The 12,959-nt window shown below is 54.1% G+C and overlaps 1 protein-coding gene across 3 annotated transcripts in view; it reads right to left on the reverse strand.

The window, feature by feature from the left end:
* MYO7B (myosin VIIB) overlaps positions 1-12,959 on the reverse strand; it is a 92,137-nt gene that overhangs the window by 13,477 nt on the left and 65,701 nt on the right. For all 3 annotated transcript variants that reach the window (XR_016350373.1, XM_075937440.2, XM_075937438.2), the window contains exons 32-41: positions 12,654-12,821; positions 11,749-11,866; positions 11,525-11,651; positions 10,879-11,048; positions 10,102-10,286; positions 8,546-8,673; positions 5,778-5,935; positions 4,935-5,088; positions 2,496-2,651; positions 33-138 (exon numbers count right to left, since the gene is read on the reverse strand). Coding sequence is in view for 2 of the 3 variants with exons in the window: in XM_075937440.2 (XP_075793555.2) it covers positions 33-138; positions 2,496-2,651; positions 4,935-5,088; positions 5,778-5,935; positions 8,546-8,673; positions 10,102-10,286; positions 10,879-11,048; positions 11,525-11,651; positions 11,749-11,866; positions 12,654-12,821 (1,470 nt within the window). In the remaining variant the exon portion in view is untranslated. The remainder of the gene's footprint in view (positions 1-32; positions 139-2,495; positions 2,652-4,934; positions 5,089-5,777; positions 5,936-8,545; positions 8,674-10,101; positions 10,287-10,878; positions 11,049-11,524; positions 11,652-11,748; positions 11,867-12,653; positions 12,822-12,959) is intronic.

Raw genomic sequence — 12,959 nt, forward strand, 5'->3', positions numbered from 1 at the left:
GGGTGGATGGGAGAGAGAGAGAGAGATCTCACCTGCTCGGTGTCGTTAGGGAAGCAAACCTTTTGCGAGATCTTGGTGATGTTCTGCTGGATGGCCTCTACTTCCACGTTATGGGGAGCCCACTTGCGACAGCCGTACCTGGAAAACAACAGCCCATGTCCCTTCAGAGCCGGGCATTTGCTCATCCCACTGGGGATCTGGGAGCGAGATGCAAGTGACGCAGAGATCCCAGCACTTTGGCTAGGGACGCTGCACCTCTCAGCGCAGGGGTGTGAGGGCTGACTGGAACTTCCATTAACAAGCCAATCTGCTCTGGTTAGAGAACAGTTGTACTGTGTGTAGGCAGCATCCTAGTGCCGCCTTTATGGCTAACGGGAGTAAAGGCAGACTGGGTCTGTGGTCACTTTTTCTCTAGCTGTACACTGCCACCGAGTGGGAAAAGCAGCGAGTTAGCATGCTGCCAAGTCTGGGCTGGGGAGACGGGGTGAAGGGACAAGACAAGGGGCCCACTCTTAGGCTACATCTACACTGCGGCAGTTTGGAAATGCAATGGAGTGCTCATTTGCAAACCTCGCGCTCTCATAGGCATATGCTTTGCTGACCTTTTTCGCAGAAGAGGTTTTTGTGATAAAAAGCCCCTTGTCAACGGGGCCATTTGTCGGAAAACCCTGTTTTGCACAAGATCCTGTAAACCTCATTTTTTGAGGAATAAGGGAGCTTGTGCAAAAGTTTTTTTTCCAAAAAATGGTCCCGGCTACGCTGCGGTTTTTTTCCACAAAAACCTCTTCTTCAAAAAGGATCGGAAGAGAATATGCAAATGAGAGCATGAGATTTGCAAATGAGCGTTCCATTTGCATTTCCTCTTCCGACAAACTGCCGTAGTGTAGAGGTAGCTTTAGAGTTGGGAGAAGATGAGCTGGAAGATCTGCAGGGAGAAACAGTAGGGAAGAAAGTCCAGGGTTCAGAGTCTGAGGCGCCCCCAGCAGCCAGGCCTGCAGGCATTAACGAAGAACTAACAAACTCATTGGGAGACCAGACCAGTCTGCCTGTCTGTCCGTGTTGCTCGACATTAATCTCACGAGAATGTGGTTACTGTTCAGAGTCTGTGAAATGCTTGTAAGTTGCTGCAGGCGCTGATTTCACTTGCAAAGGCAGCGAGTGGTCTCTGCTAGACGGAGAAGCCCAAGTTTTGCTGTATAACTTTTGAAAATATTTTCTCTAAGTGTGCGAACCTCTCCCCCTTCCCGCCCAGCCAAAAGGCCTGTCCAGACCAGATCAGATGGGCCACCCAGGAGTACTGGTAGCTGAATAAAGGAAATAAAGTCACAGGAACATTTTCCATCCTTTTGACTGAATACTGATGGTCAGAGACACTACACTGAAGCCAGACTCCCCAGGGGCTGCCCTGAGAGAGACTTGACAGGCCACTACATCTCTCTCTCTTAGGGCTCAGATGGCAACTCACCATCTATATGTTTGCTCCCTTGAACCCGGAAATAACTCATTGCTTTGTCCTAGTCAATAACCCCGTAGATAATTTATTACAGAATTGGCTACAGGGGTAGTCTTTGGTGTTGGGTCTGCACCAATTGATCTGGGGTGACTGGTCTGTTGGGACTGGAACCTGAATGTGGGGCAACTTTTTTGGCGTGACCATTTCTCACGAATGTCCAGTTTGTGTGGGTGGCAAACTAGACGGGGAAGCCTCAGGGGGCTGTCTGTGACTGGGGTAAGACTGCAGGAATTCACATTTGTTACTGGCTTGGTGACCTCTGAGTCTTGAACATCACATCAGAGCGAGGGATCTGCCGTGTTCTTGGCAGTCTGCCCTGAGGTCAGTGCTCCCTCCAGACATTCAATACAGACGTTACATGTCAAGCGACAGCTGTGATTGACACTGTGCCGGTCCTGGCTCACTGCAGTGACAGGCCAGGTACCTAGGAGTAGCTCTGGAGGAGATCAGCAAGACCTTCAGTTTCTGTGGCAGGCCTTCCTCACATTGACCACGCCAATCAAAGGGGCATTTCAGTCCCTCCCACTTGTGTCTGGGCTTGGTTCTCAGCTCCTGTGGCTTTCCCCGTGGCCTGAGAAGCGGAGGACAGCCGCACGCACACACAGCAGCCCGTTGCGTTGCTAGTGCGCTGGGGCACTAAGGGAAGCAGACCGCTGCTGCTAACAGTGCTCCTGCCAAAGCAGGGGCAGGGGGATGTCCGGGTGAAGCAGGACAGGGCTGTAGCCCTGCTCCTCACTCACAATGAATCACAATATTCGGTGTTTTTCTTAAAGCCTCAGCTCCTGGAGCCATGTGATTTGGAGAGACTCTCAACTTCCACATCACAGCGTCTCGCCCTCATGGTTTCGAATGTGCCTGGAGTGGCCCCTAATGGCTCAGAATTCGGAAAGCAAAGGAAAAGCCCAAGTTGTCATTAAAAAAACTTCTTATGAGTTGGGGGCCTCTCTCCTTTTTTGGACTCTGGTGGCTGGCGAGTCTTTACCTCATTACCCTCTGGATTCTCCGGCTGCAGTCCAGAGCCAGGGGCTCTTTCTGGCGAGTCTCCATGAACTTCTGAGCATGTTTTAGCAGTGATTTGCTGGGAGGGAACAGGCCGGTGCAGAGCCAGAGTAACTGCCAGCCGCTGTTCACGCTGTACCTGCAAACACCAAACAGCAGCGCTAGGGCCACATGGCTTCTCAGACCAGGCAATAGCGACCGAGAAGAGAAGCCCTTTGTAGAACTCTGGCCTCACAGCAGAGCAGGGCTTTCCTTGGGTAAAGCACATGCCCAGATGGAAGATGCAATTTGGGTTAGCAGCTGATGCACCACTACAAGCTGGAAAAGCCTGTTTGCTGGAGAAATCGTGCCACTGCTTTGGATTTCTATAGCAGCCCTTCCTGTGGGAACTGAGCCACACAACACCCCGGAGATGTAGGGAATGCCCGAGCTACAGATGGGGAAACTGAGGCACAGCTTGAGGCCAAGATTTGCCCAATGTCGCCCAGCCAGCCAGACGCAGTCAAGGAGAGAACCTGCCTCTCAAGTTCGTCCTCTCACCCCTCGGCCAGGCTGCCTTGCTCTCTTCCAAAGTGAGCTGGTTTGACCGTTGTGCTTGTGTAATTCTGAAATCCCCATGACAGCGTTCAAAGCGGCACCCATGAGCGCTGCAGGGAGCCGTGCTGGCTGGCGTGCCACTGGGGGGGGGGCTATGCTGGCAGGTGTAACATTTTGTGTCTTGAGAACCCGCCGTTCCAGAACCCCCCGTCTGTCTCACTGTGTACTGGCTGTGTTCCCTGGCCCCTCCCAAATACCTGCACCTGTGCGGCCAAATGTTAAGGGATGCCAATGAGGTGTGAGCAAATCTGTGGCCCCAGATACCGAACCCTGGCACGTGCATGGTGTGTATGTGGGCTCGACCGAAACGGTTACTCCTGCCTTGCTATCGCACTGGACTGCGATGGCTGCAAACAGGGGATGTAACGGAATGTGCTACTCTCCGTGTATTAACCCCATTAGATGGGTTTACCCAACAGCTGCCTGAGCCATTTTCTCTGGGACAGGAAGCCGCAGTCTTATGCTTGGGGTTTGCTTTCACATCTCCTGGGGCCAGCCCGAGCAGCTGCCAGTGTCTCGGGTCAGATTTGAGATGCACCCACTGGGGAGACCGCTCTGGAAAACCTAAGTGCTGGGGCTGATGCCCAAACGGGAGCGGTGCTCTCATGACACTGGGCCCAGGTGCGCTGCCTCTGCCCACTCTGCTAACGCCAGACTCAGCGCATCCCTTGCTGCTCTGTGGCACAGACCTCTCTGGCCTCGTTTCACAGGGCTCCATGCAGGGGGAACGTCCTCCATGGACCAGGTGACCTCTCGCTCAAATTCCCTCGCGCCTTTAGGGCCCATTTCCGCTCAGATGCCTCAGAGCGAGTCAGCCTGACAGAACCTTACTGCTGTGACCCCCCCTTCCCTCCCCGCCACCCCACTCTGCTGTCTTGTGGCCCCGAGCCCTGTCTGAGACGGCGCCGCCAGCTCTCTGGCAGGGACCCAGCACAGTGGTCCTGTTCTGCAAGGCGCTGTAACGGAATACAGAACAGTCAGAACGAGGGGAAACCTGTAGGCTGTCTAGACTGCATCCCTTTTCCGTAAAAGGGATGCAAATTAGACACATTGCAATTGCAAATGAAGCGGGGATTTAAATCCCTCCCGCTTCATTTGCATAAACATGGCTGCCGCTTTTTTCTGGCTTGGAGCTTTGCTGGAAAAAAGCGCCAGTCTAGACGGGGATCTTTCCGAAAATAAAGCCTTTTCCGAAAGATCCCTTATTCCTCTTAAAATAAGGAATAAGGGATCTTTCGGAAAAGGCTTTATTTTCCGAAAGATCCATGTCTAGACTGGTGCTTTTTTCCGGCAAAGCTCCGAGCTGGAAAAAAGCGGCAGCCACGTTTATGCAAATGAAGCGGGGGGGATTTAAATCCCCGCTTCATTTGCAATTGCGATGTGTCTAATTTGCATCCCTTTTCCGGAAAAGGGATGCAGTCTAGACACAGCCGTAGTGACAGCCATGGGCTGACATGTCCCAGAACCTTACAGCAGAGCAGCTAAACCTGGTGAGGGGCTGGATGAGAAGGCAGAGCGGAAACCTACCCCCAGTGTAATTGTTATAAAGGCACAAATGGCCCCCTATAGGACTATGTCCACTCACAAGTACATAGCCAGGGAAAAGGCTCCGCCTTCGCTCCCCTGCACAGGTCAACTGCAGTACTAGCACCTCGAGAAGGGACGGGCCATCAGCACCAGCCAATGGTGTGAGCCTGAGGAGTGAGGGGCCCACCGCTCCCCTTGCACAGGGCGGTGCAGCTACCTTTCCTGCAGACGTTCCCTGCCGTCGCAGCTACAGCACAGCCGCTCACCAGAGCTTGGATTGGTCACCCGGGCCTGGTACCTGTTGCTGTTCTCCGTCAGCTGTTTCATGATCTGACAATAGATCTCATCCCGCAGCACCTCCTCCTGGATGGCCGCCACAAATATCTGGTCAGTGAGCTCCACGGAGGACCGTGCCTGCTTCGAGGGGTAGTCCTCCATGAACTTCATGATGGGTGAAGGCACAGTTAAGGACACACAATCAGCAGAGATTTGGGGCAAATGTGGCCATGGTGCTGGGCACTGCTTCGTTGCGTGTCAAGCAATAGACCCCCAATCTTACTCGCAGGCTGTGCTGCCCACTGGGAGCTACCCCTTCTCTTCCCAGTAGAGCCACCATCAAGTTAGGAGCTGTGGCTGCTTGTCCCCATCAACAACTGTACATGAATCTGTCGCCCTCTGCACCAGAGTATTCCACCCCGGTTCTCTGGGGTATTGGTGAGAGGAACCTTGTTTTGTTCCTTGTAGCTCCTCCGCAATCACAGCCATCTCCACTGCGTCACTCCCCTGGCTCTAGCTGCCCGGCCCTCAAAGGAGGGCACACGGCAGTTCAGAAGCTCTGCATTCAGGCAGGAATCCACCCCCTTTTTAACTGGAACTGCTGGCCAACTGTCTCTGCATCCTGGCAGCAGCTTTGCCGGGTACACCTTGGCTGGATGGACCCTGGGACGCACCGCACATGGGGGCCACCCTGGGGCTGCGGAGCCCTTGAGCAGAACTGAACAGCTTTTCCCTTTGCAGGAAAACTGAGGCTCTCTTAAGCCAGGCGCGCTAAGTACCTACTGCCTGTTTACAATGGTTAAGGGGAGACAGACATGGATCACTGCCCGCAGCTTTTCCATCGCTTCCCCCGCTGGAAGGATATCAATGAAAGCCTGGCAAGCGAGGTCCTGAAGTCCTGGATCTGCACAGACCTTCTTCAATAAGGGCTGCTTCAGGGGTTCCTTGGAGTGCGCCCACAGCTGGCTGCGCCCACGCGATTTGTGGAGGACAGCCTTGCTGAGGGACTCTTTTTCGGGAACCCTGCATGGAAACAGAACTAGTTCGCTCTGACCTGGTCAGTCCGCAGTAACATTAAACAAGAGGCCAACATGGTGAAGCCTAACTTGGGACCACGTCCTAGGCCAGAGTCCGAGCAGGATTAGCATTTTGGGGGCCCCCTTGTGCGTGTGGCGGTGCCCTAGTACACCCAGTACTGAATCACCCACCTCTGCGTGAGTGTATGTCCAGCCACACACGGCTTCCTCAGCCCCCTGTTCTCCCGTGTACGCCTGTGCGGGGTTTGCAGTGTCCACAGGGAGCCGAAATGTCATCGTGATCGGCGGAAACTCCCCAGGGATTTATCCCCTTCCTCATTCGATAGCCATGTCTCCAGGACACCCCACTTCACCAGGCTCTGTGTGGCCTTGGTCTCAGCTCAGCAAGTTCCACAGCCAGCAGCTACCCAACTGGTTCTGACAAAGCCCTTCCCCTGCACCCACCCTGCCTCCTGAGCCAACCCCTTGCAACAGCCTTGCCCCAGAGTGAGCACTTGGCCCCTGGGAAGCTGAAGTCACCTACCTTCCTCCCTCTGCTCCCATCGACATGCTAGTCTAGTGCCTGGTCACCACCCCCTCGCCCCATGCTTGTGTCCCTTCCCTTGGGTGAGCGCCCCCGCCTGCAGGGGCTACTCTCGCCTGTCAGCCTGAGCTGCTGCCTCTTCTTCTGCTCCCCGGGGCTGGCAGAGACTCAGGAGCAAATCGAGTTCAACCCCGCCCAGAGCAGGGAGTTCTTTGACATTCGGTGACTCCGTTCCTCGGTTCCTGAGACTAACTCCAATTTCTTTAGCTGCTCCTAGCACAGCAGCCACAGTAGTCACAGAGCCACCCGCAGCTCCTCTGGCTCCAGCCACGGGGCCACTTGCTAGAGGCCAGTCCTGGATAGCTGCAGCTACCAGCCACAGGGGGGTGGCAATTCCAAGGCTGAGCCTGCTTGAACCTTGCAAGGGCGGCACTAGGGACTCTAAATCCTCAGCGCTGGCCCCAGGCAGCTGCAGACACTGCAGTTCGGTGCTCTCCTCTAGGCCTTGGGTGTAAGTACCTGAGCAGGGCCCCCAGTTCCCACGCACCCTCGACGAGCACCAGCATGCAGAACGTGCGGCCTGAATGATGCTGGAGGACCAGGAGGTTCCCATCCCTGAGCAGTTGCTCTACACACACACATGCATGCGCGCGAAAGGCAGTGGAGTTACTCCATGTCTAACCCTTTATGCCCCCAGCCTGCTGAAGTGAGAGCAAGGACCCGTCTGGACTCTAGGAGCAAAGGGCATTCGATGCTGCACTGGTTTGTTATTGTCACAGGAGGGCCTCGCGTTACCTAGTCAATAATCAACACCTCCTGCAACACTTGGCTTTTTCTGAGCGGCTGCCCGCCCGGTTACGAAAAGCAAACCTGCTTCGCGTGCGCAGCCTGGAGGAAGCAGAAATTGGCTTTTACTGTCCAGACGTGTGACTATTAGATAAACCTGCTCAGTAAAAGCCAATTCCTGCTTCCTCCTGCATGCCTGGTTTGTAGCGAAAGCTGCCCAGTCCCTCTAGCCGCGCCTCTCCTCCTCTACTTGTCCTTTCCCCCTCCTCGTGGGGGCTACATGCCTCCCTTGCAAGGCTTCAGACACGTGCACTGTCCTCTCAGTCCACCCAATTCCTTCTTTGGGGACCACCCACACCCCTAATTCAGTTGGGAAGGCTTCGGAGGGTGAGATCTGGGACAATAGCAAAGCCTCCTTACTCCTTGGGGATACATGTTGATGTTCCCCATTCACAGTGTCACCCCCTTCTAGCAGCCAGGCATGCTGCTGTATAGGAAACTCGCCTTCCCTGCCCGGTTGCTAGCTGCTAGGGAATGCTGGGAAATACAGTCGCTTCTCTGCTCCTGGGCCTGCTCTCGAGGCAGGGAGCTAGCCAAAGAACCGGCTCTCCGCTCCTCTCATGCTCTGCAGGCTCCCACTGCACAGCACAGCAGGAAGGAAGCGAGTGATATGGGCCCGGTGCCATGAAGCCATTTGCGCCATGGGAAATCCACGCCTGGGGAGAGTGGTGAGCTAGTACTGCAGATGGGGCTGCCGGGGTCTGGGATTGCACGTCCGCGTAGATCTCAGCAGAGGGAAGGCACAGAAGAGATGAGAGATTTGAAAAACTATTTTTCCTCTCTCTGCTGGGACCTGAGAGGAGACTGTGTCCCGGTTCTCTGCTTGTTATATGGCAATTCTGGGCTAGCAATACTGCTGTGTGGAAGGAAGAGAGTCACAGTTCACACCAGCCTCGTCCGGCCTTTGGAACCCCGTAGACAGGAGAAACTGGAAGTGCCTGGGTTAGACTCTCCACCAGCGTTCCCTGCGGGGCCCTGAGCCTCTGCCTGGGCGGGGCTGACCAATCACTTGTGAAGCCGCACTGCCCCGCAGCTTAGAGGGAACACTGCTCTCCACCCAGCAGGACTCACTCCACTGTCCCCTTCATTACACTCAGCAGTGTGATCCGCCATGGGACTCGCCGCTACCTCCAGGGTAAGCTGCAGAGTGGTTTTCATTCAGCCAGACACGCACCTGTTCTCCAGAGGCCTGCCTGGAAAGGTCTCACCAGGCACGGGCAACTTTACCTGAAGTGCTCATAAGAAAACTCCTCCAGCGTGTAGGGCTTCACCTTAACTTCCTCTTCCTCTGCCTCCTCCGTGCGGGAAGTCAGGGACGCCAACCTCCTCTGGTCTGGTGACATCATCAGCAAGCTCTGGAAATACACAGCGCATGCCCACTACACCAGGGCTCTGAGCAAACCAACGCGATTGCCACTGGCTACACACAGACAGCATTGCACAATTATTCGCCACTGCAACAGTGTGGGGAACCTGGGACACACACAGTGAGCACTGGAGTCACACACACACACTCTCTCTTAACTAATGCCAGCTCAGCACATGTCCACCATCCACCTTCTTTTGGTCTGCCTGGTCTTTCAGTGCGTCCCTGGGATGCGGCATCCGCCTCTGCACATGGCAGAGCAGGTTAAATTAGGTTAATTAACCTGATAGGCAGCATCTGGTGGGGAGCCAGGCAGGGAGTGAAAGGCTGAGAAGGAACAAGTGGGCTGGGCATAAAGCCAGAGAATGGGGAGCGGAAAGGGACTGCAGTGGAAGTCTGCACTCACTCCCTTCCTCCCCTCCCTTGGAGAAGGGAGCATATGCCCAGGGCCGAACTAAGACATGCTGAGGCTCTAAGATATGCCAGGTTTAAAAGGCCCCAGAGCATTACCAAAAACGTGCGTTATTCTAACAGTGAGGACAATGAAAATAGAAACAATGAAGTTTTATATTTGCATATATACTGGGACATAGGTGAGGCTGCAACTAAAAACTAGTAATTTTTGTTGTATTTAGAGGCCCCTCATAATCTAAGGCCCTAAATTGTAGTTTACCTAGCTTGAGCATAAATTCAGTGTGACTGGGGCTATGGAGTTAAGCAATCCATGGGGGGGGGGGGCAGGAGACAAGGGACATAGTAACAGGGCCTGGGAAAAAGCAGACCACAGTTGCTAGACAAGGTTTCTGGGGTCCCTTACCTGCCCCTGGGGAAGTGGCACAGACTGGGCAGTGGAGTAGAAACCTGCCTGGGACGTTCCCAGAATGCTAGCCTGGAAGGGGAGGATCTTATTAACCTGTCTGCAGGGCCGTACCACAAAGAGCAAGCCATGCAGAGAGAGCACCCTGAGTTGCCGAGGAGGAGGTGGCGGAGGGTTTTGGACCTGGCAGGAGTCACTCCCCAGATTAGCCAGGAGAAGTGTCCTAGCAGTAAGTGTGCCCCACAACAGTCCCATGTAGTGCAGTTGTACAGCACCAAACACAGCAGCTCTCTCCATCGGGGACAGGCAGAATTAGTCACCGGGAAGATGGTAGTTAGGGTAAGACTCCTGTTCGGTGCAGGGGGGTGTGTTCCTTTAAAACAACACCCTGAGATGGCAGCAGTTTCTTTTATCTTTGGTTTTGCGTTTCATTCTGACTCATTTGACGCTCTTCTGAAAGGCTTAACCTGATCTAGGCTGGGAGAAGCACTCCTGTTCCAGTCGGCAGTCGCATTCAGTACTGTTGTGTCAATCAACCTCAGGAGTGTAGGCCTGGAGACCGTCCAGTTAGTGGCTGTGACCCCGTCCCATGGTGCTTACCAGAATCTGGCTGGCTGGCTTTGCAATGGAAGGGATGACATAGATTGCTTCTAACGACACAGCCCCTGTCTTGGCCGTCCTTTCATTCTGAGCGTAGACCCAGGCACCACGATTTGCTTCCAGCTCTTTGTCCTGGGTCAGAATCAGCAAGTCCCCCTTCTTGAAGGCCAGAATGGCAGGGTCCCCTGGAAACACAGAGCACAACACCATAAAGAGCAAGCCAAGCAGAGAGAGCACCCTGTGTTCAGGCTCTCCCGTGCCAGGAGAACACGCCGGGGATTTCCACTATAAAGGCAAGGACGTGAGATTGCAAGGCCTGTTACCAGCCGACAGCCATTTGTGTGACAGTGGCTGATCACAGAATAGCACCTTGGAGCAGTCACTGACAGGCCCCTGGAGCTCAACAGCAAAACGTGTGCTGGTTGGGATGGGAGCAGAACAGGTTGCTGGGACTGGCAGTGATGCAGGGGAAAGAGCTCATGAATGAGGACTGTGGCTTTTGTGTCTAGCCCTTCCCCCCCTCGGCCAGTGGCACTGCACAGCCTTCTCCATCCCTTGTGGAGTCTTACAGAGCATGTCCTCAGAGCCAGGCTCCCCCTGTCCAGTGGGGAAGGAAGGTTGATTTGTGTGGGGGAGGCTTGAACCCTGGCGCCTGACATGCTCGGTTGTTGCGGGGTTCGTTGCTGACTCTTCCTGAAGTTTCTACCTCCCTGAGCTTTTCTGCTTCCCTTTTAGTTCTAGGTTGTCCCCAGACATCTCCCTGCCCAAGAGACGTACCTTGCTGCTTGCTGTCCTGCATGGCCACAGCGTACTGGGACCTCTTCTTGAGTCCTTCCAGAAACAGGACCACTAGCTCAGCGATGACAACGCTGTGGACAGAGGTCAGGACAAACTCCTCTGCCCGCAGGGTGATGAGCGTGCAGCACTGCCCGAAAGACTTCACTGCCCTGCGGATCCAGAGTAGCTCATTACCAGGACATCTGCAAACCTCGTATCACCTTTGTGCTGCATCCTCATGCAGCCCTGGATGTCTGGGAACACCCTGAGCACACGTTAGCACTAACAGGAGTTCGGAGCTCCTGCCCTGACTTCTCAGAAGCAGGGGAGCGAAACTCTGGCTCCGTCTCTGGAGAGCATGTTGCCCATGTTCCTTCACAAAATTACCTCATTGTGGGCACTCAGGAGCCTGTGAATTAATTCAGCATAAGGTTTCCTGCCCCACAGGCCTGACCCGGGAGTCTGAGCTTTCCCTTGACTGACTGGGGAAATCCAGTCACTAGTTTCATTCATTTGGAAGGTCTCTAGAAGTGTCCAAGGACCAAGACCCAGAACAGCCACCTTTCCGGGGGGAGGTGAAGGGAAGTGAATCTTGGCAGAGTCTAGGCTGAGAGGCAGTTGCTTTCTCTGGACCGAGGTGACTAACCGGTTGGTGTGTATTCCAGTGATTTCCGGGAAGGACAGATCAAGGAGCCTCTTTTCTGACTCTTCTAGGAAGCAGATCCCTTTCCAGTTAATGGCCACTATGAAGTGGTTCTTGGGCAGACTGGGCCCTGAAAAGGCAGAGATAGGCCATTGTAGATAGCGTTCAGCCCTCTTCCTCCTCTCTTTATCCCACTCCCTTCCCTTCCCCCTCACTGCTGTTGTTACCTGAAAATTTGGTGACTTCAAAGAACCTAGAAAAGAGCAAAGGCCACTGAAAACGGGCAAAATCCACTAGCTGTTCCTTCACGGTCTGAGGGGAGAGCCGGTCCTGGGTGTACGGGGCCTACAACACAAACAAGGCCTTGGCTTCTGGTGCACAGCTCCAGCGTACGCATACTGAAGGGCACCATCCAAGACACACAAAGAGCAGGGCCAAGATGGCAGGGTGCAGAGAGCCCTCAACTCCCTGGAATCTCAGCACTTTGCAGGTTTGGGCCCAGTTTCACCTGTAAAACCTCAGACCACAGGCAGTCTCCATGGACCTGGGCTGTCCCATTCATACACCCCTAATGGCACAGGCAGCTATGGGGATTCTAAGCTCCGGGACCTGATCTCCTGAGGTGTGTGTGGGGGGGTTAACACACAGTGGCTGCTGCAGAAATGCTCCGCAGAGCCCGTCTCCCCGAGACAACATCGAGTGTAATGGGCATAAACACACCTCAGCGTTTGGCATCCGCCCCACTCAGCCGCCACAGCAGCCAGTGAAGACTGTGTAAGAAACCCCTATGGGTATGTCTACACTAGCTCGTTAGTTCGATCTAGGTAGGCAAATGAGGGTAACCGGAGTTGCAAATGAAGCCCGGGATTTAAATATCTCTAAAATAAGGGATAAGGGATATCTCGGAAAAGGCTTTATTTTCCGAAAGATCTGCGTCTAGACTGGCGCTTTTTTCCGGCAAAGCTCCGTGCCGAAAAAAGCGGCAGCCATTTTTATGCTAATGAAGTGGGGGAAATTTAAATCCCCGCTTCTTTAGCAATTGCGATACGTCTAATTTGCATCCCTTTTATGAAAAAGGGATGCAATCTAGACGTAGCCCAGATGAATTCACGGCGCTCGGCGAGGTGCGTACCTTGGCGTGTGCGTAGGTTAGGAGGCTCACCCACTTCTCCTGGGGCTTCGACTTCAGCAGCTTCGCTGGGATGCAGTCCTGGAGTAGTTTCTGGACCAGCTCGTTGTGGATGGAATCCCCAAACTGAATGTAGCAATACTTTGCTCCTATCTCCACCAAATCCTCCTCCTGCAACAATTCAGCTGGTTAAATGAAGCCTGGAAAGTCACCGCTGGGTCCTACCATCCCCTGAGTGCCACTGACAGGAGGTGCTGTACAGGAAATGGGTGTTATTATCATCCAGGATTACCCAGGCTAGAGCCGGTA

The sequence above is a fragment of the Pelodiscus sinensis genome, chromosome 10, assembly GCF_052426305.1.
Source record: "Pelodiscus sinensis isolate ZL-2025 chromosome 10, ASM5242630v1, whole genome shotgun sequence".
NCBI classification, from domain to species: Eukaryota; Metazoa; Chordata; order Testudines; family Trionychidae; genus Pelodiscus; species Pelodiscus sinensis.